The 12,677-nt window shown below is 36.3% G+C and overlaps 2 protein-coding genes across 2 annotated transcripts; both read left to right on the forward strand.

Annotated features, from left to right (window-relative positions):
- The first annotated feature begins 1,158 nt into the window (after positions 1–1,158).
- LOC149557228 (pentatricopeptide repeat-containing protein At4g39530-like) lies at positions 1,159–4,123 on the forward strand. The gene is made up of 2 exons (XM_089831948.1): positions 1,159–3,420; positions 3,744–4,123. The coding sequence occupies exon 1, from the start codon at positions 1,283–1,285 to the stop codon at positions 3,281–3,283; it is 2,001 nt and encodes a 666-aa protein (XP_089688074.1). The 5' UTR covers positions 1,159–1,282; the 3' UTR covers positions 3,284–3,420; positions 3,744–4,123.
- On the forward strand, positions 3,430–7,850 carry LOC149557229 (uncharacterized). The gene is made up of 3 exons (XM_089831949.1): positions 3,430–3,887; positions 7,192–7,293; positions 7,445–7,850. The coding sequence occupies exons 1-3, from the start codon at positions 3,650–3,652 to the stop codon at positions 7,468–7,470; spliced, it is 366 nt and encodes a 121-aa protein (XP_089688075.1). The 5' UTR covers positions 3,430–3,649; the 3' UTR covers positions 7,471–7,850.
- The last annotated feature ends 4,827 nt before the right edge of the window (positions 7,851–12,677 follow it).

A 12,677-nucleotide genomic window follows, 5' to 3' on the forward strand; every position in this document is an offset into this window, starting at 1 on the left:
AATTTAATGTTCTAATCATATTATCATTTGTATGAATTTTTTTATTTAATATTAATGACAACTTACAATAAATAAGAGGAAAATAAGGATCAAATTCTAAAATTATTAATCCTTCAAACCAAACTATCCAGTAATTAACTCAACACAAGCTTCCATATCACTAAAGCAATAGTGTAAGGAAAATGAAACAAGTAGTTCATTAAGAGTATTTCATTTTTATTCTACTATATCTTTGTAAAAACCTCATTTTTATTCTACAATTTAATTTTAAAACAATTTTATAAATTCATTGATTTTTAAATTTTACAAGCAATATTCACTTTATTTAAATAAAAATTAATTAATAACAAAAGAAATAATAGATTGTTTTCTTTCTTATGAGGGTTTATATGTTGAAACTATATTGATTTAGAGTGAATTTACTTGGTTTACATTGCATATATCTAACAATGGAAACAAGTTATAATAGAATATACTTTAAATAACACATGATACCTATGTTTATTATTTGAGTAGGCAATAGTGCATAACACAAACCTTACCATGTTTGTAGCTTTAATAACATATTAAATATAACTTGTCTTGACTAAAGAAACCATGGCAAACAATAGTAAATCAAATGTTATTTCTTATAATTTTGAATTATGTTGTATTTTGGCTTTCATCTACAAGTTTTCAAAATAGGGTTTTATGTGTAGAATGTTGAATGAATACTTCTAGAATACATCTTTCATTTAATATTCTTGAACTCTTTTTGATTCTATAGCTAGAAAATGAATCTTACCTCAAATGGATAACTTTTGTCTTACACAAGTTGAAGGTGCTTGAGGATACAAACACCAAATTATTCGAAACCTAGTAGAAGAAGGAAACTAACGATAACATGAAATCAAAATGACTATCTTTTCCCACTTTTATTTGAATGATTTACTTAATCAACTATCATCCTTCCTTTGTATCCATTTACGACATGGTTTATGAGCAAGAGAAATGATAGCCTACATGATTTCAATCCTTTCAATATCTTGGAATGTTAGACATGCAACTTTAAACATACAATAAAAAATGTTCGAGGACATCTTATGCAAACTTACACTTTTTCCCCTATCGGGTGCAAGCGCTAGTATATAATTAAGGAGCTCCCTTTTTCAAAAACATTCCGACAGCCATTTGCCAATTCCCAACCCATAGAAAATTCTCTCGGATTTGTGAACTGCAAATTGTCCAAGAATAATCGGTCTGAGAGAACGAGAGAAAAACCAGAACCAGAATTATTGCAGCTATGTCAATTGCTTTTGTGTTTTCGTGTGCGGAACCTTCAATGGTTCTCAACAGTAGAAACACGAATGGTAACAGTAATTCCAAAAGAAAGCCTTCCCACAAGCGAATAATGGTTTCCCCTGCTAATTGGTTGTTTGCATACAATAAGAATTTGCATCGTCGTATGGACTATCTAATTTCGACAGGTAAGTTGAATATACATGCCTGTAAAGACATTCACAACGCTATACGCAATGTTGGTCTTGAACAAAGTGTGTATCTGGGAAGTAAACTCATAAGCATGTATGCATTGTGCGGGAGTGTTGACGATGCACTCCAAGTGTTTGACAAAATAACTGAACGAAATGTCTTTGTCTGGACTGCAATGATCGGTGGGTATGCGAGGAATGGTTTGTATAAAGAAGCACTTAGATTGTATTCTGTCATGAAAAGCCAAGGGATATTTCCTACTCATTTCACGTTCTCTTCTGTACTTATTGCCTGTGCTGGCGTGTCTGCTCTGGAGGTGGGGATGGATATACATACCCACATTATCAAACGTGGGTTTCTTTCCAACACCGTTTTAGGCACTGCCCTTATGCACATGTATGCTAAATGTGAGAGGATAGAGGATGCACGCCAAGTGTTTGATAGAATGCCAGAGAAAAATGTGGTATCATGGGGTGCCATAATCTCGGGATTGGCACAGAATGGGGAGGTCAAAGAGTCCGTGAAATACTTCTGTAGAATGGTGGATGAAGGTGTTACACCTAATTCACAAATCCTTCTGAGTATTTTGCTGGCCTGTACCGATTTGGGGGTTCTGAGATGGGGTAAGGAAATTCATGCTCGAGTAGTGAAAACCCATTTAGAGTCCAATGGGTGTTTTAGGAGCGCACTTATCGCGATGTATATCCAATGTAAGGGATTAAAGGCTGCACATCAATTATTTGATAGAATTTCTGAACGAAATGTCTCTTTGTGGACTACAATGATTGCCGCATATGTTCAAAATGGACGCGCCACTGAGGCTCTCGATCTCTTTCGTCAAATGAATAAAACTGATGTGAAACCCAATCCATTTACCATTTCTAGCATTTTTCCTGCGATCAGTGATCTGAAATCCTTAGAGCACGGCAAGGAAATCCATTGTTACGTTATTAAAGCCAATATCTATTCCAATGTGTTTGTACAGACTGCACTTGTATCTTTGTATACCCGATGCAAGAGTTTCAAGTCTGCACGCCGAGTTTTTGATATAATTTCTGAAAGGAAAGTGTCTCTGTGGAACTCAATGATTACATCTTATTGCAAAAAAGGGTTTGCAAATGAGGCCTTTGAACTCTATCGTCAAATGAATCAGAATTCTGTGAAACCTTTTCCGCAAACCATTTGTCTCCTTCTTAGCATATGTAGTGATTTAGCGTCTTTAAAACAGGGCAAAGAGATCCATTGCTATGTAATTCGGAACCATATTGAATCCAACGAATTTTTGGGAAGTACACTTGTAGCTATGTATGGTCACTACAAGAAATTACAGACAGCACGCAAAGTATTTGATAGAGTCTCAGAAAGAGATGCAGTTTTGTGGAATGCAATGATTGCTGTACATTTCCAAAATGGGTTTGCAAATGAGGCCTTGGAACTCTTTCGTCGAATGAACCAGAGCACAGTGAAACCTTATCCATACAACATTTCCTCACTTCTTCCTGGATATACCGATTTATCTTCTTTGAAACAGGGCAAGGAGATCCATTGTTATGTAATCAGAAACAATCTTGAGACCAACGAGTTTGTAGGGAGTGCACTTGTAGCTATGTACGGCCGTTTCAAGAGATTAGAGGATGCACGTAGAGTATTTGATAGGATACCTGAAAGAGATGTGATATTGTGGAATGCAATGATTACTGCATATTGCCAGAGTGGGTGTGCCACTGAAGCCTTAAAGCTCCTTTTGCAAGTGCCTCAAAATGCTATGAAATCTTACCTGGTTTTCATTTCTGGCATCTCTTCCTACACGTAGTGATTTTGTGTCTATGAGAGAGGGTAAGAAGATCCATTGTTTTCTAAATTGAAACAGAACTGAGGCCAACAAAATTAATAGCAAGTGAAATTTCATCGATGGATATGGAATACAAGTTGCTCGAGGCTGTACCTCAGGTATTTGTTAAAATCATTGAAAGTTTTGTATCTTTGTGGCCTGCAATAACCTGCATTTTCTGAGATCAATTGTGGAAATGAGGCTCTGAAATGCATTTGCCAATTGCACAAGAATGCTGTGATGCCTTGAATGACAATTGCTTGTGCTGTTGTTTAATATTGCTGTTAAGTATAACAAGGGAATCTATGACAACCATACAAAATATGAAAATGAGAGAATGCATTATGTATGTTCAATGCAATAGGTTGGATGAGCCATAGTTACGCATGTCCTGTGCAAGAGAACATCTTTCTCATTGTGTATTTCGTACGTTCTGATGCAGTTGCTGCAGCAAGGAAGGTAATGGGTTTCAAGTCGTTGCAGCATTCTTCAAATCTGGAAAAGCTAACAGGCTGTGGGCAAAATTGTCTGAAAGATTGGTATACCAGGAAGATAAGGGATTGTTCAGACTCTTGGCCACATTATGGTATGTTCTTTAGCCCGGATTAATTGGGGCCTGTTGTTCGTGACTGTATTTTTGAAAGCAAATTGCACCCTGGATAGAATAATATTGAAATTCAAAAGATTCTGAAAAAGTGAACTCTAAATATTTTTTGTGTCAATGAAAACCTGCAGACAGGTTTGTGTGTAAAACATATTGAAGGGTTGATTAATTTTGAGATTTAATTTAAAAAGTAATACAAAATCTGTTCTTTTTGTCCATGGTTAAATGATAGATCTATTGTATTGCAACAATGCTTATCTACTTCCTATTGCGTTTCGTCAATGTATACATGTGCCTGGATTAAGTGTAGCTAACAAAAAGCTAATTTTGTAGTGAATGGTTCAGTTAATAATAAATATGATTGACTTGTTTTATTTAAATTAAATTCAAAAGGGTTTACATTGTAAACAAGAGCTGCAAGTGCTGGAGGGATGGTTTTAGGAAATACGAGAAGATGGAGGGGAATTTAGAAAAGGCTATGCAGAGAAGTGTCAGCGTAGACAGAGATTATGTGAAGGGGTTTATTGAAGCTGATTGTACAGGACAATATTGAGATATTTAGAACTAAAATAGAATGAACTCATACATCAATTAAAGAACTCCATTCCTTAAAAGATTACCATATAGCTTGCAAATGCACTACTAGGTAGATACATCTAGGGAGAATAATACAATAATATTGGCTCCCATTAATCTTTCAGTCCCTATTCTGTTGTAGTCAGTGACGGACAACATAAATTATCAATATGGTGAAGAGGCAGAGAGACCAAGGTGGGGCAAATTGGAAAATAAATAAGGTTTCTATTGGAGTCCAAACTCAAAGACTGCAAAGATAGATAAATGGCAGACAAGTGTTGGTGACTTTAATGCTTTAGCTTGACAAAGGAATCAAGTCCTACCCGTTGGAGGACCAACAAATCATAAAGTTGGGATGATGAGTCTAAACAACGGTTATTTTTTTTAGAAGACTTTTCATATATTTGTAGTTGTTGCTATGGAGTTTAGCACTTGATTTACTGATACTTTATATGCTATTTTCCTAAACTTGTAAACTATGGGCATGCACTTATCCTTGTACTTTTTTGTTAATCTGTTATGTGATCTATCTATATTAATTTTACATGTGATTGAATGAATGTTATTCTATAGTGATTGGATATATAATTATTTTGTGCACACTAGTATCATAATGCAGGTTCAGATTAAGATGCAGATATACATGAAGCTTGCAAAGTGGAAGAAGTTCATGTTAGCCACCAGTATAGACACCTAAAATTGGCTTGTGCTTGCGAGTTTGCACTATTTAGTAATTGTATTTACTGCCTGTGCTGTCATGTCTGCTCTGGAAGTGGGGATGACTATAAAAAGCCCACATTATTGAACATGAGTTTCTTTCCAACATCATTTTGGGCACCCCTTCTGCATACTTATGTGAACTGTAGGAGGACAGAGGATGCACGCCAAGTGTTTGATAGAATGTCAGCAAAAAATGTGCTATCATGGGGTACAAATATCTCAGAATTTGCACAGAATGGGGAGGCCAAAGAGTCCATGAAACACTTCTGCACAATGCTGGATGAAGGTGTTAGACCTAATTCTCAAATCTCTCGGAGCATTTTGCTGGCGTGTACCCATTTGGGGACTTTGAGTTGGGGTAATGAAATTCATGCTTGAGTAGTGAAAACCCATTTAGAGTCCAATGTGTGTATTAGGAGTGCACTTGTAGCGATGTATATTTAATGCAAGGGATGAAAGGCTGCCCATCAATTATTTGATAGAATTTCTGAAAGAGATGTTTCTTTGTGGACAAATGATTGCTTCATTTGTTCAAAATGGGTGTGCCAATGAGGCTCTCAATATCTTCTGACCCAATCCATTAATCATTTCTAGTATTCTTCCTGTGATCAGTGATCTGAAATCCTTAGAGCAAGGCAAGGAAATCTATTATTACGTTATTAAGGCCAATATTGACTCAATTGTGTTTGTACACACTTGTCTGATGTATACCTGATGCAAGAGTTTCAAGTCTGCATGCCAACTATTTGAGAGAATTTCTGGAAGAGAATTGTCTATATGAAATACTTTGACTACTTCTTATTGCAAAAAGAGGTTTTCAAATGAGGCCTTTGAACTCTATCATCAAATGAATCAGAACACAAACCATTTGTCTCCTTAGCGCATGTAGTAATTTAGCATCTTTAGAACAGGGCAAAGAGATCCATTGTTATGTAATTCAGAACCATATTGAATCCAATGAATTTTTGGGAAGTACACTTGTACCTATGTATGGTCACAACAAGATATTAAGAACAGCAAACAAAGTATTTGATAGAGTCTCAGAAAGAGATGCAGTTTTGTGGAATGCAATGATTGCTGCACATTTTCAAAATGGGTTTGCGAACGAGGCCTTGGAACTCTTTCATCGAATGCATCAGAGCACTCTGAAACCTTATCCATACAACATTTCCTCACTCCTTCCTGGATATACCGATTTATCATCTTTGAAACAGGGCAAGGAGATCCATTGTTATATAATCAGAAACAATTCTTGATACCAGTGTGTTTGTAGGGGGTGCACTTGTAGGTATGTACAGCCGTTTCAAGAGATTAGAGGACACACGTAGAGTATTTGATAGGTTAGCTGAAAGAGATGTGATATTGTGGAATGCAATGATTACTGCATATTCCCAGAATGGTTGTGCCACTGAGCCTTTAAAACTCCTTTTGCAAGTGCCTCAAAATTCTGTGATATCTTACCTAGTTTTCATTTCTGGCATTCCTTGCTGCACGTAGTGATTTAGTGTCTGTGAAAGAGGGTCAGAAGATCCATTCTTTTCTAAATTGAAACAGGATTGAGTCCAACAAAATTTATAGCAAGTGAAACTTTACCAATGGATGTGAAATACAAGTGGCTTGAGGCGGTACCTCAAGTATTTATTAAAATCATTGAAAGGTTTGTATCTTTGTGGCCTGCAATAACCTGCATTTTCTCAGATCAGTTCTGAAATGCGTTTGCTAAACGTACAAGAATGCTGTGATGCCTTGAATGACCATTGCCTGTGCTGTTGTTCAATATTGCTGTTAAGTATCTTGTAACAGGCCAAGGAAATCCAGGACAAGTATACAAAATATGAAAATGAGAGAATGTATTATGTGTGTTCAATGCAATAGGTTGGATGAACCGTAGTTACGCATGTTCTGTGCAAGAGAAGATATTTCTCATTGTGTGTTTCGTACATTCTGATGCAGTTACTGCAGCAAGTTAACGGCTTTCAAGTTGTTGCAGCATTCTTCAAATCTGGAAATGCCAGCAGGTTGTGGGCAAAATTGTCTGAAGATTGGTTTAACAGGAAGAGAAGGGATTGTTCGGACTCTTGGCCGCATTATGGTATGTTCTTTATTCCAGATTAATTGGGGTCTGTTGTATGTGACTGAATTTTTGAAAGCAAATTGCACCTTGATTGGAATAATATTGAAATTCAGAAGATTCTATAAAAAAGTTACTCATGCTTTTTTCTGGCGTCAATGAAAACTTGCAGATAGCTTTGTACGTGAAACATATTGAAGGGTTAATTAGTTTTGAAATGGAAATAAAAAAAACAATTCAGAATCTCTTCCTTTTGTCTGTGGTAGGTATTGTCAATGTATTCTTGTACCTGGATAAAGCGTAGCTAATAAAAAGCTTATTTTATAGTGGACAGTTCTCTTAATATGGTTGAGTTGTTTTATCCAAATTAAAGTCAAAATGATTTACATTGTAAACAAGAACTCTGTAGAGCTGCAATCCAGCCTTGCAAGAGAAGAATGGAGCATTGCATCAATAGTGAAATTAAAATTCCATTATATATAATTTGAAGACTTCACCTAATGTAACCAAAAACGAGTATGTTTTGAATTCTAACCCAAAGATTTAGCTATGTCTTGTGGCTAAATCCATTCTAACTATCCATTTTTTCAATAGTCAACTCTTATGATTTAGTAACACTTTTGATAAATTCCTTCCTGACTGGATTTTAATAACAAGAGCTAAGCAATTTCAAAGAACAAAAAATAGTTTGTGAGATAATTACCAAATTTCTGCACAGAATCTGATGGTGGAGGTTTCTATAGGATTTGTCTTGAATCGATAAGAGATGCACGAGAAAAAGAAACTAAATGATCTTTTGTCTATAATTGATAAGAGATACATGAGGAAAAAAATAATCTTGGAAGATAATACAAAAACTTGGGGGGTTTGATATGTTTCATATTACTATAAATCATATGTGATTGTGATATCGCTAGTGGTGGAGCTTTTCTTGATAAATACTCAGCTATAATTGTTGAAAGATGGGAAGAATACTGAATCTAAATGTGCTACTTCAATTAACTAACAAATTTAATTACTCTTGTGCTTTATGAGATAGGATTTGAACATTTTCAAATTTTCAAATGGGCCAAACAGAGAATTTTTTTAAAGATGTGATTCTAAAGCTTAGAGTGAAATAGAGTCGACCCAACTAAACTGAGAAAACCTTATAATAGGAAAGTATTAATATTTTTTGGTTACGAAGCTTGTATCGTAGTAAGTTAAATACAATAGAATAAAATTGAAGTGCTTCGAATTGGCTAAATCAAAGAGTCTTTCCTGACCAGGTTGGGCATATTACAATAATAGATAAGTCGTTTATTATTAGTTAATGGTTATCTTGTAAATATCTTAAGCTTTAGTTTGCTTTCGTTTTTTGCTTTCTCTATAATAGAATGTTTCTATTCTTTATGATGGTTTCTTAAGGAAACATCGTCTCATTCTTTTGTATAAATTGACCTCTCGGTCTCTGTTAATAACAAGCAAGTATTTACCAATTACTTCATAATATGGTATTAGAGCTAATACTTAAATTTTTTTGGAAAAATTTATAATTTCTTCTAGAAATTATTTGTTTAAATTTTTTCAAAATTTTTTAGTTGAATTTCTCATAAACCCGCCTAGGGTTTTCTGCCTGGAGAAATTCGAATCCGACTAAAACTCAAGCTAGGGTTTGACCCCTCTGTGCAAATCAAGTGTTAAAAAAAATCGTAGGTTTTTATACTCTCCAAATTGCGATTTTGCAACTCACGACATCTATCTGCAAATTGTGGACTTTTTTTTGGGGCGTTTTCGCGGCTCAGTCTATAACTCGCAATTTGTTGCTAGAGAAAACTTGCGATTTAATGTTGGAGAAACTCTCATGCTACTCAACTTGTATTTCTCTACATGTGTAGAAAAATGGCTCTGCGTTTTTTTTCAGACGGCTTGGATTTCTCTGCACGTGATTACCAATTTTTTTTTGGAGGTCCGACATCCGCGTTTTTCATGGTCGTTTGTCCTGTGCGTGACCTCGAGGCGTTGGTTATTTGAACTCTTCTTCATACTGTCGTGACCTCCTTCCAGCATTAGTCGATTGTGAAAACTACCATTTTTTTAACAAATCGACCTTCATTGTTGCCGACTAGGGTTCTGCCCGAAACCCTACTTTTTGGGTCCGGAAATGTTTTTTGTTTGCAGATTCGTGGTGGGTTTTTCGAGAGCTCAATTGGGTTGTCGTTTGTTTTTCTGGGTGCCTCGATTTTTGTGCCTCAATTTTCGTGCCGGTAGATCCAGAAACCGATAGCAGATTCCTTTTGGGTTTTTCGAGCTCTCTTTTGGGTCATTCTTTGATTCTCCTAGGTCTTTCGTATTTTTGCCTCGAAGAATGTGCCTTCACAAAATTTCACAAATTTTCATTGGAAAACGTGCCATGGCATCTTTGACAAATATTCTGCTCGAGCATAACTCCAAATTCAATAGTCACAATTATGGAACTTGGAAGTAGCGCATCATTGCAATTTTTGAATATCGGAACACCGATCAACTTGTTCTGGGTGTTACGTAGCGTCTGACTTCTCCGGGTCATGATCAAGATACATGGGATTTGAATAATCGAGAGGCGGTGATGCTTCTCAAATTATCTGTAGCTGATGATCAGCTTTCTCAGATTCCTTCCGACAAGACAGCTGCCAAAATCTGGACACACTTCAAAGATCTTCATGAGACTTCCGACAAGAGCAGAGCCTTCTTTATGAAAAACACTGTTTTCTATTGTCATGGATGAGCGCACCACACTCCAAGTACACCTGAATCGGATTTAGGAAATCAGTGCCCAGCTACTTGCTATCGGTTGCAAGATGGAGGAAGAGGATATTGTGGTAATCACTCTTCGGAGTTTACCAAAATCCTATGAGCATTTTATCGAGACTCTCAACATCACATCTATTGGTGTTGATTTGAAGTTCACTAATCTTTGCACCCTACTGCTTCAGCAAGATCAGTGGAAACAACAGTTCGGTAGCAGCTCCAGTTCCACCTCCACAGAGCAAGCCTTTGCTGTGAAATCATTTTGGAAGGATAAGGGCAAGTTTCAACAACCATCTCAGCAGAAGTCTTCTGCTCCAGCATCCGATGGTTCTAGAAAACATTCAATGCAATTATTGCCACAAGTTTGGTCACATGAAGGTTGAATGTCAGAAACGCTTAGTTGCCCAGTCTAAGCAATCAAGTTCACAATTTAAAGCGAACAGTGCAGAGCACATTGAACAGGCGGAATCTGCCTTTTACGCCTTCATGACTAAAAGACCTGTAGATCATGTGAAGTTGTTTGCTTGGTACATTGATTCAGGTGCCTTTCAACATTTCACTCATCGCAGAGACTTGTTTACTAACTATCAACCTTATTCAAATTCTATTATTTTGGGTGGTGGAGAAGAGTACACAATTGTCGGTAAAGGTAACATTCAGATTTAGTCTGTGGGGAGGAATCTCATATTTCTTAATGTGTACTACATTCCAGGGATGTAACGCCCCGCCAAGGGACCCAAAAGAATTAACTTAAATTTTTACTAAGTTTGCCAACCAATTTATTATTATTATTATCATGAAAGATAAACCATCCACATCAAACACATAGTAGCAGAAGCAATAACATACATTCAACCAAAGCATACATAATAGGTTACATTCCTTAAGGATCCCAAGACGTTGAGTCACATTTAATCTAATAAAAACTAAGTCTAACAACTACCACATCCACATGAAAGAATAATTTAAAATGTCCAATGTCCATATTATACATTTTTTTTTTAATGTCTCTTGCCAATAAAATTCGGAATGCTCAATCATCCACTGTACATGTCACAGGGTATGAAAAGCTTAAAAGATTAAACATATGTAAGAATAAAGATACATCATCTTCATTGAATCCATGATACAAGTGCAATAAAGTAAATGAAACCATTAACGTACATGATACATCCATCCATCAATAAAGATATAACAACCATCATAAAAGATATCTATCCATCACAAAACACAACTAACTAAATGTGCGGTTCCTCCCAACCGTCAATAGCATCATTAGACCATCGTGGGCCTTAGGCATCCCCCGCGCGTAACATCCCAAGCCACCGAAGAGATCATCGGTGCTATAGTAATAGGGATGTCACTCCTAAAACATGCTACAACATATGCATAAAGAAATCTAACATACTAGAATAAAGCATAAGACGATCCTACAAAGTAGACAATATCATCTATCACATGCTAATCATCAATATAAAGAAACATGTCAGTAAATAACATCCATCATAAGTTATAACATCCAAGAACAGAACGAAAGTGAATGCCAACAAAGAAAGCGTTGGAGGAGATAATCTCAAGTCCCAAACAAGATATCAAATCAGATAATACAAAATAACAAATCACATAACACAAGTACTCTCTAAGTCCAAGAATCCTAAAAGTATACTAACTCAAAGGTTCCAACATAGACTGACATTTAATTCCCAAAGGCACACAAAGACACATAGGAAACCTACTATGTAAGCGGAAAAGTGTCATCACACGAATCACGCTAGAGTTACCCTGGTAGTCTCTCAATAGACCTCGGCCCCCTAGTGATCCCTATGCGGCCACTAGTATCCTCTCATGCTGACGAGGCATACTACGGAATGCAAGGTCGCAACCAAGCATTCTCTTTACTCCCATCCCAGTCTGTACTGCACTTGAGGCATGGACGAGAACATACAATTATCTTATTAGGTTTATTTTAATCCCCATTTAGTGTAATGTTTTTACTTATTAAAACAACCTATGATGAGTTACCCTAGCAGCGACTTAGGGCCTCGACCCCCATTGCAAGCCACTTCTCGACACTACAAGTAGATAACCTACCTTAGGCTCATGAAATCACAAATCACAAAATCGGCTCAGTCCTATACAAGCGATTGGAAAGCATCATAAAGATAATCAAAAAAATCACATCAGTTCTCCACGAGCAACTGAAAAGCATCTAATGATAATCATAATATCTATCGATTCTCAACGAGCAACCAAAAAATATCTCAAAGTAATATTGATCGAAGACTCCAAAATGGTCAAGTCAAACATTTCACAACATGACATCATCAAGATCAAAACAAACACTTCAGTCCCATCAAGGTGATTGGAAAGTAATCCAAGTATAACTGATCGATGACTAAAAAATGATTAAGTCAAGTATGTCAAACACATACACCTCAGCTTCACACAAGAAGACTGTAAAGCAATAACAATTAGTAAATACAAACCTCTCATAGAACATACCATTACATTACCATGGTTGGGTTTTAAAAAGATTGAGATCAAATAACATCAACATGCCATCGCAAACACATAACCCCCTAGCCTCTGGTAACAACTTAAGATTAGTCAAAGCTAGGACAAACCCCCAAAACCCC

The sequence above is a fragment of the Cupressus sempervirens genome, chromosome 5, assembly GCF_028749045.1.
Source record: "Cupressus sempervirens isolate cs-2001-9-10 chromosome 5, ASM2874904v1, whole genome shotgun sequence".
In the NCBI taxonomy this organism is placed as follows: Eukaryota; Viridiplantae; Streptophyta; class Pinopsida; order Cupressales; family Cupressaceae; genus Cupressus; species Cupressus sempervirens.

Coding starts and splice junctions, on each gene's coding strand:
- LOC149557228 (XM_089831948.1), top strand. CDS start 1,283: ATGTCAATTGCTTTTGTGTTTTCGTGTGCGGAACCTTCAATGGTTCTC.
- LOC149557229 (XM_089831949.1), top strand. CDS start 3,650: ATGTTCAATGCAATAGGTTGGATGAGCCATAGTTACGCATGTCCTGTG. Junction 3,888..7,191: donor AGACTCTTGGCCACATTATG/GTATGTTCTTTA, acceptor AAGTTGTTGCAG/CATTCTTCAAATCTGGAAAT. Junction 7,294..7,444: donor GGACTCTTGGCCGCATTATG/GTATGTTCTTTA, acceptor GAAAACTTGCAG/ATAGCTTTGTACGTGAAACA.